At 49.4% G+C, this 12438-nt stretch overlaps 1 protein-coding gene across 2 annotated transcripts in view; it reads right to left on the bottom strand.

Moving 5' to 3' along the window:
* The window catches only part of BIN3 (bridging integrator 3), a 38314-nt gene that overhangs the window by 10129 nt on the left and 15747 nt on the right, over window positions 1-12438 (bottom strand). For both annotated transcript variants that reach the window (XM_019714606.2, XM_074338236.1), the window contains exons 2-4: window positions 8078-8126; window positions 1073-1113; window positions 615-676 (exon numbers count right to left, since the gene is read on the bottom strand). In XM_019714606.2, coding sequence (XP_019570165.1) covers window positions 615-676; window positions 1073-1113; window positions 8078-8126 — 152 coding nt within the window. The remainder of the gene's footprint in view (window positions 1-614; window positions 677-1072; window positions 1114-8077; window positions 8127-12438) is intronic.

Genomic DNA, 12438 nt, shown 5'->3' with positions numbered 1-12438 from the left:
CACATGGTGGCTGTTGCCACCCTTCAACTCTGCCACAAACAATACCTAAAGAGTAGGTGTGGCTGTGTCCCAATAAAACTTTATTGACAAAACAAAGCCAGATTTGGTATAGCGACGCAAGCCCTGGTTTCAATGACACACAGTAATGAGAAGGAAAAGAAGCACTAGGTCAGAGCATCGCCCTTACTGGAAAGGCAGTGGGGAATGATAAAGAAAGATGCCATTCAGCTAACTCAGAACTGACTTCAAAACAGCAAGACAGACTCCACAAGCAGACCCTTGGCTTGCGACACACATAGTTCAGAGATACTGCGGGCCAGGAGCGAGGGCGGTCATGTCCAGACGTGCCCATGTCCTCTGGACGGGCCTGGCCTGAGGCTCTGTGGCACAGACCACAGAAGCCAGCACTCCACCCAGCTGTGGTGGCTGCTGCTGTGCCCGGGAAGAGGGGTGAGTCGGGTCTGCAAGTGAAGAGTGACTTCAAGCCACAGGACATCTGTTGGGTATCTAGTAAGTGCACTTATTTCAAAGCCAGCCCTAAGGTGACTGAGGGAGGAGGGCGTCCACCTGGGTCCCACCCTGTCCTGGCCAGAATCGGGGGATGTGCCACCTACCCAGGTCAGCATCGGTGCTCTTCTTCATGTCCTTTTGCAGCCTCCTGGTCTGCTCTTCCAGCCTGCAAGGCAGGGGCACAGGCCTGGCACCTGGCATTGCCAACTGGCTCTTGGCCCCCTTCCCATCTACCTGAGGGAAGCCCAACCTGACACTCTGGAATGTCTGTCAGGGGGAGAACAGCCCCTTCTCTGTGGGGCTTTCCCCCCATCAACTGAAGGGCCACTACAAGCTCTGCATGAGGCCAAGCGCCCACAGGCGACGAATTAACGACGGTCATACAGCCATCACTTGGGGGGGATTTCTGGCAGGTGGTGAACTGAGCTGCCCGGGGCTGCCAGGGACCAGCCCACTAACGGGTGGTGAGCAGACAAAACCGTTCTGGAAGTGAGACCTGGCAGAAGGCGCCTGCCCTTCTCTGACCCTCCCCCACCCCAGCCTTCTGGGGTTTGACACTCACTGCTGGAGTTTTCCATACTCCCTTTCAAAGTCTCTCTCCACCTGTAACGAGATAGATAACTCAATCACTGGAGAAATGACAACACGCTGGAAAAAATCTGCCAGCCTCCCGACACTCCCTCCACGCCCTCCCCCTTCTGTGGAAACAATACCGTCCAGTTCATACAGGCAGCAACAGGGCAGTAATGACACAGTACGCCTGTGTTCCCAAATTAATTAAGTGCTTGATTTAGGGCGAGAGACTCCCCTCCTAGATGCGCCAGCCAGGCACGTATCAGCGGTTTGTGGCTCCGTTCTTCCACCACAGGCAGTGAGGTGCGAAGCTGTGGTCCCTCTTCTCACCCTCCCCTCCTGTGGCAGGTGAGCTGCTCCGAATGTGACAGACCCTCAGCCAGGGAGGCCCCAGGGCACAGAGGAAACGGGCAGGTCTGAGGCCCCAGAAGGTCACCTCCCTGTCACCGGTTTCCTCACAGGTCCTTCCACCTGCTAGGATCAGGGTAGACCCAGAACGATCATATACCTGCTCTCTGGGCACTGGGATGGACCAAACACAAATACTATTACTCCTGGCTCCTGCAAGGCTCTCTACGTTCCTCATTAGTTATCGGATTTGCCCAATGCCAGCAATATTTAAACCAAATGGGTGTGAGTCCTGGACCCAATTCTGCCACCTACATATCAGGTGAAGTCAAGAAAGTGACTTGTACGTCCCTGCCTGAATTTCCCCCTCTGTAAGACGGGCCTCGGCAATGGCTCTCAGGGGGGTGGGCTGTGAAGTAAGTGACATCTTAGAGCCTAAAGGAGGGGACGAGGAGATGTTTCTCCTTCCTTCTCTTCCGCAGAGGCAGTACCACTCCCTGGCCGCCTGTGGAGCCTCTGGGCTGAGGCTGCTGGAGAAGTAAAACCAGCTGCATTCACCGAGTGCTCCCTGCGAGCTTCCACGAGCCAGGCCTTCTCCTCCACAAGTCAGCCAGGAGGCAGGGGTACTTACGGCCCTCCCTGCGCTGAGGTGGCCACGGGGGCAGAGGTGAAGTTACCTGTGCAGGGTCAGCCACTATGAGGGGCCGAGCTCCCAGGCCTGTGCTCTTAACCGTCATGCCACCAAAAGGGAGAAAGGCGTTTGCTGAGGAATTAAAGCCATGACCTAAGAAAGATGGTTTCTTGGCTGCTCCCCTGAGACCCCTGCCAGTGAGAGTCCCACATCCTGACTTTCACTCTCGTTCCAGGTTGAAGGTCAGGGAGTACAAATTTCCAGAAACTGTCAAAGCCCCGCTGCTCTTCACCAGCAGGCCCTTCCATCAACGGTGCCCCAGGGAAAGAGTACTCTAAATCCTATCAACGTCACACTCCACGTTTGGATCTCGGTAAACTTGATGAAGTCACAGAAGAGCAGGACATTATTCAGGCCAACTATTTCATGTTACACGTGAGGAGAATGAAGCCCAGAGAGAGGATGTGACTGATATATAAGGACGCAGGGCTACTGAGTGGCAAAGCAAGGCTAGAATTCAGACTCCTAGTTAAGGTCTTTTTTAAAAAAACTACATCCATTCATCCCACAAACATTTAATGAGCACCTATTAAACGCAATGCATTCTGCCAGGTGCTAGGGATACCCTGGTGTCTAACACAGACATAGGCCCTGGTGGAGGAGACCTCTCTCTCTCTCTCTCTCTGACACACACACACACACACAACTGCAGCGGTGGGAAGCCCTGTGGAGGGCGTAGGCGGGTGCAGGGAGAGAATGACACGGAGCCGACTCAGCTGAGGTCCTCATGGCACGACAACGTGTCACCTTCTGAACTGGAAAATTTAGAAGCAGGAACCCATGGTCTTTTCCTTACTTTATGATCCTAGCGTCTAGATCCTTACACCAAGCTGTGAGGTAGAACTCGCCATTGGTTATTACAATACTATTGACTATATTCCCCATGCTGTTCTTTACATCCCCGTGACTATCTTGTAACTACCAACTTGTAGTTCTTAATGCTTTCACCTTGTAATAACTATGTACGGTGCCAGGTGGGTACTAGACTTATTGGGAAGATCACTGCATAAATCATATAAATGTCTTAACCACTATGCTGTATACCTGAAACTAGTATAAAAATAATATTGAATGTCAACTGCAACTGAAAAATTAAAGCAAGACTGTAATACCAAAACAAATAAAAAAAACCCAAAAAACCTCGCATGGTGCCCCAGCCTCCTACCCTACAGTCTTTCCCCCTCTTTTCAGCAGACCCACTCTTTCTCTATCCAGGAACCCAACATTTTCATCATCGCCTTCCTGATGACCCATCAAAAGCTGCTCTTAACAAAAAGGTCACAATTCACTCCTACTGAAAGCATATACTGGGGCTGCCAAAAAATTGTATACACACGACCTGTATTCATCTTTTGTTATCGGTATATGTTATTACAATTTTCATACACTTTTTTCCTTTCTTAACATGTGTATACATTTTTTCTGGCACCCTCTGTATATATGCCCGCTAAGAGTTGAAAGTGTTGCCTACTGCAAGGGATTTATAATTGGACAGGATTCAGTCATAGCTAAATGTCTCTGGTGCGACTTCAGGTGGGAGATTTGTTCTGGAGCAAAGGGGCCTCCTGGGGCCCTTCAGTGTCTACACTGAGGTTGGTCAAGTCAAGTCCTTTTTCCAACAGCGCTGGGAGGAAGGTGGGGAGAGGAACAGACAGAGACAGATAAGACATGAACTGAGACTATTAGGTTGGTGCGAAAGTTAATTGTGGCTTTTGCAACTATTCTTAACCTTTTAAACCGCAATTACTTCTGCACCAACCTAATAACTGTGCAGCATTAAAAACATTTCCTAACATTTCTGAGTCTCAGCTTCTTGTCTAATAAAACGGGATATTGCATCTGGCCTCACCCCACATAAATTTCAGGGGCTGACAAGGAAACGGGGTAACAGCATCAGCCTCCCAGGCCTGATGGGGGGATTGCAGCAGTCGGTGTGGGGCGCAGAGCAGGGAGCCCGGCCCACGATGGATGGCGCTGCCTTGCTCCTCCTCCACACTGGGGCGGTGAGAGGACCATTGCAGTGTGGGTGCAGACTGGTCTGCGACCCTCTGGTGGAGAGGAGAAGCAGCACAAAGCACGTGGCCCACGGATAGTGAGGATACCCCCGATTTGGGCTAAGCCTGAAGTCCTGTGCCTGGGGGCTGTGCTGGGGCCTCCCTTCCGGAACGCTTCTCCTTTCCTGCTTCGTAGGATGTGACAGCTGAGCATAGTCTTTACATAGTAAAAGTGGTTTTTTCACCCCAAAAAAGATGAAATTAAAAATTAAAATGAAAGATGTGTTGGCTAGAATGCAGCTCTCCTGAAGATTAAGAACACAGACTAGGTGCTCCGAGAGGGGAGGCGGGCGCCTGCCAGCCCGCCCGAACTGCAGCCCTGGCTCCCGGCGCTCTGTTGCAATCCCTGAGTGTGCTGATGTGTGTGGGATGTCAGAGCACACCTGGTCTCCCTGGCTGGGACTGCTTGGACTTGCACAGAGAAGGACTGCAGGTTTCCTAAGGGCTTGGATCATTCTGGTTGATGAGAAACTTGAGTTCTCACACTAGAAGCTAGGACGTGTCGGGGTGGGAGCTTGGTCCTTGGACTTCATGCCGCTCAAGGCCACCCAACGGCCTAAGAGAAGGTCATGAACGTTTCACCTCCTCTGCTTCTGGTAGGCAGGTGTGGGCTGTTTCTATGGCTCACAGTCCTGAGATCTCTCTCCTTCACTGGGGAAAGATCCCGAGGGATACCACCAGGATTCTAGCCCCTCAGAGGGGAAAACAGGGACACACCGGGGTCTCATTCCAAGGTCTATCCATCCTGAGGGAAAGAGCCAAACACAAAAGATCTGAACATCTTTGAATGCTTGATGCCTCTGCCAAAAAAGCAGCTGGACCCCAGTCAACAATGCAAGCGTAAACACATGTGCGGGGCTGTCAGCAGGTCACAGCGGGCGGGTGGGGGGGGCTGGGGGGGATGGGGTTAGCGCAGGGAGAATCAAGCACAGGACAACCGCCTCAGCAGCTCCCCACTGCCTGCAATCTAGAAAGCTCAGGGTGGAAGGGAGGGAATGGACAGCGCACCGCTCTCCCCAGTTTCGAGCCAGGCCGGCATGTGACAGGAGCTCAGGACTTGTTCACTGAATGAATGGGCTGAGTTCCCACCCAAACCTACACTCCCGGTGAAGCGGAAAACGAGGCCAGCTGAGGCGCCCTTCTGTAAGGTTGCTGGTGGGGGGAAGAAAGCAGCCTCCCTCTGGCACGTTACAATAGGACAGGAGTGGGGCTGAGGGCCCCTCCACTTTGCACCTGGAAATCTTTCTCAAGTGAAGGCTCCATGTGGTGGGGCTCTCTTCTGCCTGACTTCCCAGCACACACCTAGCTAGGAGTCTAGGTGTGCGCTTTCCTTTGTGTGCAAGACCCAGGGCAACCCTCACTTCAGAGGGCTCTCCCAGCCTCCCAGGCTACAGAGGGAAGCACAACTTCTTTTAGCCACACTAAGCTGCTCCAGCTACTTTATGGGACCGGGGCGGGGAGGGGGGCAGAGGGGAATGAGGTGGGGAGGTGGGGGGCTTCTGTTCGTCCATTTCAGTGCCACTGGTCAGCGCCTGCAGAGAACCTGCCATTCCAGCCACGGCCGTGACGATAATGGAATCTGCGTTAATAACCTGGGCACAGGAGAACGGTGAGGGCAGACACACAATGCTTTCTTTGTGTCTGACAGTTAGGTGCCTTGAGCCAAAAACCTCCCGAAACTCCCTGAAGATAACATGAGCATTTCTTCCCATGACAGGGGAGCCGTGACTTCCAATAACCCAGTCAGCCCCATCTGCTCCCCTCCCTGGAAGTGCCTGGATACGAACAACAGAGTGTGTCACCACTGTTGGGGACAGCTGTGGAGATGCTGAGACAGCCCCAGACTGGTTGGGGGTGGGGGTGGGGGGGCGCCTGTGGGTGGAGGGCAAGACGCTGAAGAGGCAGGTCTTGCTGCAGATACTTCCGTGCCGCCTGGGAGTTGAGGAAGCCAATAACTCTGTCCCAGCCTGCAATTCACGCACTGGGGAATCTAGCTGCTGGGACCAGCAGAGTCCTTGGTGGTTTATAAAGAGTCAAACTGACTGTCTTTCTGCGATGTAGTCAGGATTTATTGAGGTCTTACTAGTGCCAGGCACTGTGTGAACTGCTGCCTATACGTCACCTCACGTGAGACTCATCAGACATCAAGGCCACAGGTCCCAGCATCCCCTCCCTTCATAAAGAAGAAAAGTGAGGCTCAGAGAGGGTGAGGAACTTGCCTAAGGTCACACAGAAAACACCAGAGCCAGGATGGGAATCTAAGCAGGGAGCCTTCCGTTTCTCACCCAATACTTGAGGCCCAGTGTGCTGGGGGGCGAGGGGCGGGGTGATGCCACAGTTAAGGACCACAGTTCCATCCCGAGCGAGCGAGAGAGACTGATGCTAGGAAGGGGAGAGGGAGCCACAGCCCATGGAGGGCCACACAGGCGAGGGTTTTCTCAGGCTGTGCATCTGCCCTCCCCCTGGGGAGTCCCTGCCACTCCTCAGACTAAAACACCCACAGATCTTTCCATCAACAAACTCTGGCAAAGAAGCTAGACACTGCATTGTAGCTCCTACTTTTCTGTGGAGGACAGGCCACCTTGATCAAGGTTGGGGAGTTGCTTTTTTTGTTTGTTTGTTTTGCTTTATTGTTTTTTGGTAGTGAGTGTTGGGAAAAGAAGACCCTTCTCCAAACCACTTCCCTTTCAGATCTGCCCTGGATTAAACTCTGGAGACTCAAAGCCACACCTTCCCACTTCCTGGAGCCGGCCAGAGCTCAGCGTTTTGTACGCCCAGATCCTCTGTGCTTCAGCCGAGAGCCTCCACAGATGGTCAGCCTCTGCATGGGAGGTCAACTCTCAGTCTGTCCTCGGCCTGCCTTTGCTTGCAAACAGGAGGGCGCTTTTAACACGGGCCCATTTCCTTTTAAGTGACCTCACTTTGGACTCCCCAAAGATAGAGCCATTGGTCAGATGTGTGCTGAGTTCCCCTTCCCGCCAATGGAAGCAACATCTTTCCTGTAGTTCTGAGTCCTGAGCCAAGGAGGGATGAGGTTATTCAGACAAGGAGAACCGCCTGGGGCTGGGATGACAGGCTTCCTGGAGCGGTCACGGGAGATGCCCTATAGTTACAATCTCCCACGTTAACACCAAGAGCCTCGCTCAGAGGTGTGGGTGAGGGGGCTGAAGCGGCCATTCTTTACTAGAACCCCCAAACCTATGCTGCCTGAGGGAGGCAGCACAAAGCAATGGAAGGGATATTGAACGGAGGCTCAGACGTGAGTTCTAATTCCAGCTCTGTCAGCATTAGCTTTCTCTAACCTTAACAAGTCACTGAAATGCCATAGTCTTGGTTTCCTCATCAGGAAAAATCAGGAGGTTGGACTAAATGATCTCTTAAGGGCTTCCAGCTGCAACTTTCTAAGAAGCTATGATTTTTTCCCCATCCCTTTCTAGAGAGAAAATAGGGATAGAAACTGTGGGCTTACAAGGGGGGTTGGATTCAATTATTCCCCCCCATGCTGAGTGACTGAGTGACTCTGGGTCCTGGCTAGGAATGCAGTTAACAGTGCAGAGAAAGGGACCCGGGGCCTGGGGCCCGGGAGAAGCTTCCTGGTCTTTCACACGGCCTGAAGAGGCCCGGGATAAAGGCCTCCTGGGATGTGTCCTTGGCAGCGGTCTGTTTCAGGTGCCCTCTTAGGAACGCGCCAACTGTGCAACCAATCCCAGAGATGGGCAGAATGTCCCAGGACCAGAGGTCCCTGCAAGCCCCGGTCTATGCGAGGTTGTGGAGCTCCAATGGTAAGACCTAGGTTCTGCCTTCTTCTGAGCCCCAGGATTGTTGAGTCAATGCCCTGCTTCTATGCGAAGGCCGCGTGAGACAGAAGGGACTCTCAGAATAAAAGAATCGGGTTACTCACTGTTTTGGGGACAATCTGTTTCTTGGGCTGCCCAATCTTGAAAGGAATCCTGTAAGAGAAAGAGACACAGGGGGATATTAGGAGAAACGGGGAAGGATGTAGCTGCAAAGAACTGATGAAGTACAGGCCACTTGCCCTCCAGGAGGGTAAAGACCAGTGGCCGCGGCTTGCTCCCCGCCGCTCGAACCACGTCCCTGTGGGTCTAGGATGTGGAGCAGCCCGGAGGGCTCTGGGACAGTCAGCCTCCGGCGGACTGTGTCACACAGATGTCCTGGGCACCGCCTTTTGCCCCACGGCATCTTTCCTACTAACAGGCCATTGTTTAAATCCCCTGCCAAGGTCAAGGCAGGAAAGGGGAGATACTGGACAAGTAACAGTCACCATAAACCTTGTGTCTTGAGGAGCTGCAAAGTCAGAAATTACAGGCTCACTTGGATCGCTATCATCCTTGAAAACATAACATTAAAAACACCATAAAAGCCACGTATCATCTATATTAGGTGCTTCACTCCTTCTCTACAGAGGGACAAACTGCATCTGAAGAGCTTCTATGGCTGGGGAGCGATGACGACTTAACTTGTAGGAGCATCAAGGACCAGCCAGGCTGGGTTATTTCCCATGAGAACTGACAAAATCTAAGTGCAGCTAACTCCGGGAAGAATCTAAAACCCAGCCCAAGCCTGCCTTGAACTTGCTAGGAAGCTCTGCACCTCACATTCCCCACTTGGAAATGGAAGACAGCTTGGCTTAACGGGAGGATAGTCACTGCTTAGGTATCTCAGCTTGAGCACCAGCCCTGCCTCCACCTCCCCTGCACACGCTGCTCTTTCAGCAGGTAACCACTGGCCTGTGCCTTCATTTCCTAATCCGTGAAGCAAGAGGGTTAAACTAGATAATCTAGGAGCTTCCTTAAGGCACTGAAAATTGTGATTCTACAATTCTGAGAAAAGCAGTGCGGCCAGGCTAGAAAGCACACAGTGCACCCCAGCAGTTACAGACAGCTCGGCTTCAGCCCCCCAGGGAGGAGTGAGGCAAGCAGGCTGGGCACCAGCTCAGGGAAGAGGGCCACAGCAGGAGCCCTGGGGGCACAGGTTAGACCACCACTCCACTACTTTCTCTCTTTCATTCAAACTTCCCGCTTCCACTCTGCACCCACCCCCTCCACCAGACCCCTTCCCTCCACACCCCCTTCTCCCAGAGCCTGGCTTCTCTTGGCCCAAACTGACCAACGCTGTTGCTAAACCCAACGGTATAATTAACCACCGATAATAACCCCAGACAGTGATCTGGTTAGAGGATGGGCCAGCCTGAGTCACAGTGGTTTAAATTTAATTTCTGGAGGACATCCTGTTTATTGTTAACCCACCCCGTAATTTGGGAGCGTTAACCCTTTGGGAGATGGCTGATTTCACATGGCTTCTGTAAACAAATAATCTCTGGCTATATAATTACCAGGGGGAAAGGTAAGCTATCGAACTGAAAAGGCAAGAAAAAATGAAATTGCCATTTCCCTTTCTTGGACCTAAAGAGGAAAGGTTAAGGGGAGATGAGCTCCTCAGTCCCCTCCCTGGGCCCCCAGTTACTTTCCCCCAAATCGGACTGCAGTTGACTGACACAATGGTTTTGGATGTGAACAATTGCCCGCAAGGACCATTTTGGTGACAGTGCAAATGAGGTCCTGGTGGCATTGTGAAAAGATCGATCCTGTTCTGCACGAAGCACGTTGTGGTATAAAAAGCTCCAGATCAGGAATCAGGGAACCTGGTCTCTGCCTCTGACTACTTTTGTGATTTGGACAAATTACCATCTCTCTGGAGCTCAGTTTCTTACACTACAAAATAAAGGAGTTGGGGATGGTTGAAGGGGGAAAAGGGGGTCAAATATATGGTGACAGAACTGACTCTGGGTGGTGAGCACACACTGTGATATACAGATGATGTAGTATAGAAATGTACACTTGAAACTTACATAATTTTACTAACCAACGTCACTGCAATAAATTTCATAATAACAAAAACAACAACAAAGGAGTTAGAATAGACGGTCCCTTCAGTTTATCTAAAACTTCAGTTCTAAATGGAATCTCTGTTCCAAGAATATGGGGAGTAGGATGAGAATGCTCAAGGATTCTGAGTGGTCTTCAAAATGATTCTAACTTGGAATCTAGTGCTATAGACTAGGTACCAAGAAATTAGAAACTTAAGAGTCCATTATTTGTGGTGCCACAGCTTCTCTCAAAATCTTAATTTAGAATCACAGTATTTTTAGAACTGTAAGTTACCATAGAAATGTTTCCAGTTCAACCCCCTCATTTCAGACGAGAAAGCAGATCTGGAGAGCTTCAGTGACTGACCCAGGGTCATTCTGTCCACAGCAGCACCAGGAACGAACCCTGCAGATACCCAAACCTGCTGATGCTCAAGTCCCTCGTACAAATGGCAGGGAACAACGGACAGTCGGCCCTCCGCATCCGTGGATACAGTTTTCAACACGCAGTTGACTGAATCCTGGGATGCGAAACCTGAGGCTAGACAGGGCCGACTGTATATATTTTAAAGAACTGTATGTATTTTAAAGAACAGCTAATCCCTTTAAAAAGTAAAAACATGATCATCAGAGAAAACTTGAGAAATACAGAAAAGTATAAAAGACAGAATGGGGCGGGGGGGAGGGGAGCGAAAAGAAGGAAAAAAATCCAAAGCACCCCACAGTCTCCTATCTAAAACATAACCAAGGTTATTGTTTTAGTGTTAATTTTAAAAAGTTACAGAAAGAAAAGAAAAACTGAAGCAAACATGTGAAAGGTTAGTAGTGGTTAATTCTAGGAGGTGAGAATATGATTACTGTTTTTTTCTTTGCACTTTTCATATTTTTGAAATAAACTGAAAAAATCCCTTGTTTGTTTTCTTGACTACAAAAATAACACCTGATTAGTGTCAAAAACTTGGAAAACACGAAGGACAAACACACACACCATCCCAAAGAAAAATAAACACTAATACCCTGAATTTCAAGTGTGTACATACATGTGTGTATATGTGCAAATTTACATAAAATTTTAAAATAGAGGGAACATCATGTTTTTTTTTTTAAACTTTAAGTGTGTTTTTCGAGGACCCATCAGCTCCAAGTCAGGTAGTTGTTTCAACCTCGTTGTGGAGGGCGCAGCTCACACTGGCTCATGCGGGGATCGAACCAGCAATCCCGATGTTACGAGCATCATACACTAACCAACTGAGCTAACCGGCCAGCCCCCATCATGAATGTTTTTATATGTCAATATATACTTTTCATCGGCCTGACTTTTAAGAGCTACCTAGTATTCATATACCTGTACTACTAGTTTTATTTTTGTAACCCACATCACTTATTGGTGGTCACTTCAACTATTTCAAATTTTTCTTCTATTATAAACAAAAATTCTAATAGCTAAATCTTTGTGCACATCAAGGATTAGTCACATAGGATAAATTCTTAGAATTGGAATTGCTGGGTCAAAGGACATATACATGTTCAATGCTTTGAAACATTTGCCAATTGCCCTAGAGACAGATTGAAAACAATTAATGTTTTTTTAAAGACTGGAATAGTTTACATCTTACCAGCAGCCCTTTGGCCTGTTTATCAGGATTTTTTCCTGGCTTGCGGTTTGCCTTTCCCTTTTGAATGTGTGTGTGTAAGGTACAGAAATTCTGATTAGTCTGAAGTCAAATCTAGCAAATGTCTCTTCTTCCTTTATGATTTCTTTTTTTGGTGTCATCACACTGAGAGAAAGACCCTCACCCTAATATAAAACTTCACCTATATTTACTGTATTACTTTTCTGATTTCCTTGTATTAACCTAAGGTTTATTTTTATCAAAGTTATACATGTGCATAGTTGAATAAGACACCAAGGTTTGTTGAATAAAATATTAATATTAGGCTCTAGGCACCCTCTCATTTGCCAACACAAGTACTTTAACTCCGCTGGGTATCTGGTCTGCACCTTTGCATCTCCGCATAAATGCTTGTATTTGTTACTTCTTGAGTGTTAGGTTTTAGGCACTAGCTGTTGACTTTTTATTTTGGAAGGGGAAGATTTAACTAAAAAAACAAACCTCTTTTGGGTCTCCACCCCTATAGCACAAAGGTACAACTGCAACTCCCCTTCTCAACAGAGTTATATTGTGATTTGGTTAGGTCAATATTAAGTAAACTATTAGGAGCATAATGGGATGTATTCTCCTTCTTACACAGGGCAGCCAGCAGATTGTTCAGCCTCAGCCAAGCTTTCAGAAAACTGCAGTTCTGGCAGATGCACTGACTCGTAATCTTCAGAGTTCCCAAGCCAGACTCTCCAGCTAAACCACTCCCCAATT

Source organism: Rhinolophus sinicus, linkage group LG07 (genome assembly GCF_036562045.2).
Source record: "Rhinolophus sinicus isolate RSC01 linkage group LG07, ASM3656204v1, whole genome shotgun sequence".
In the NCBI taxonomy this organism is placed as follows: domain Eukaryota; kingdom Metazoa; phylum Chordata; class Mammalia; order Chiroptera; family Rhinolophidae; genus Rhinolophus; species Rhinolophus sinicus.
Note: the sequence above shows the minus strand (reverse complement) of the source record. Positions and strands in the feature narration are given on the sequence as shown.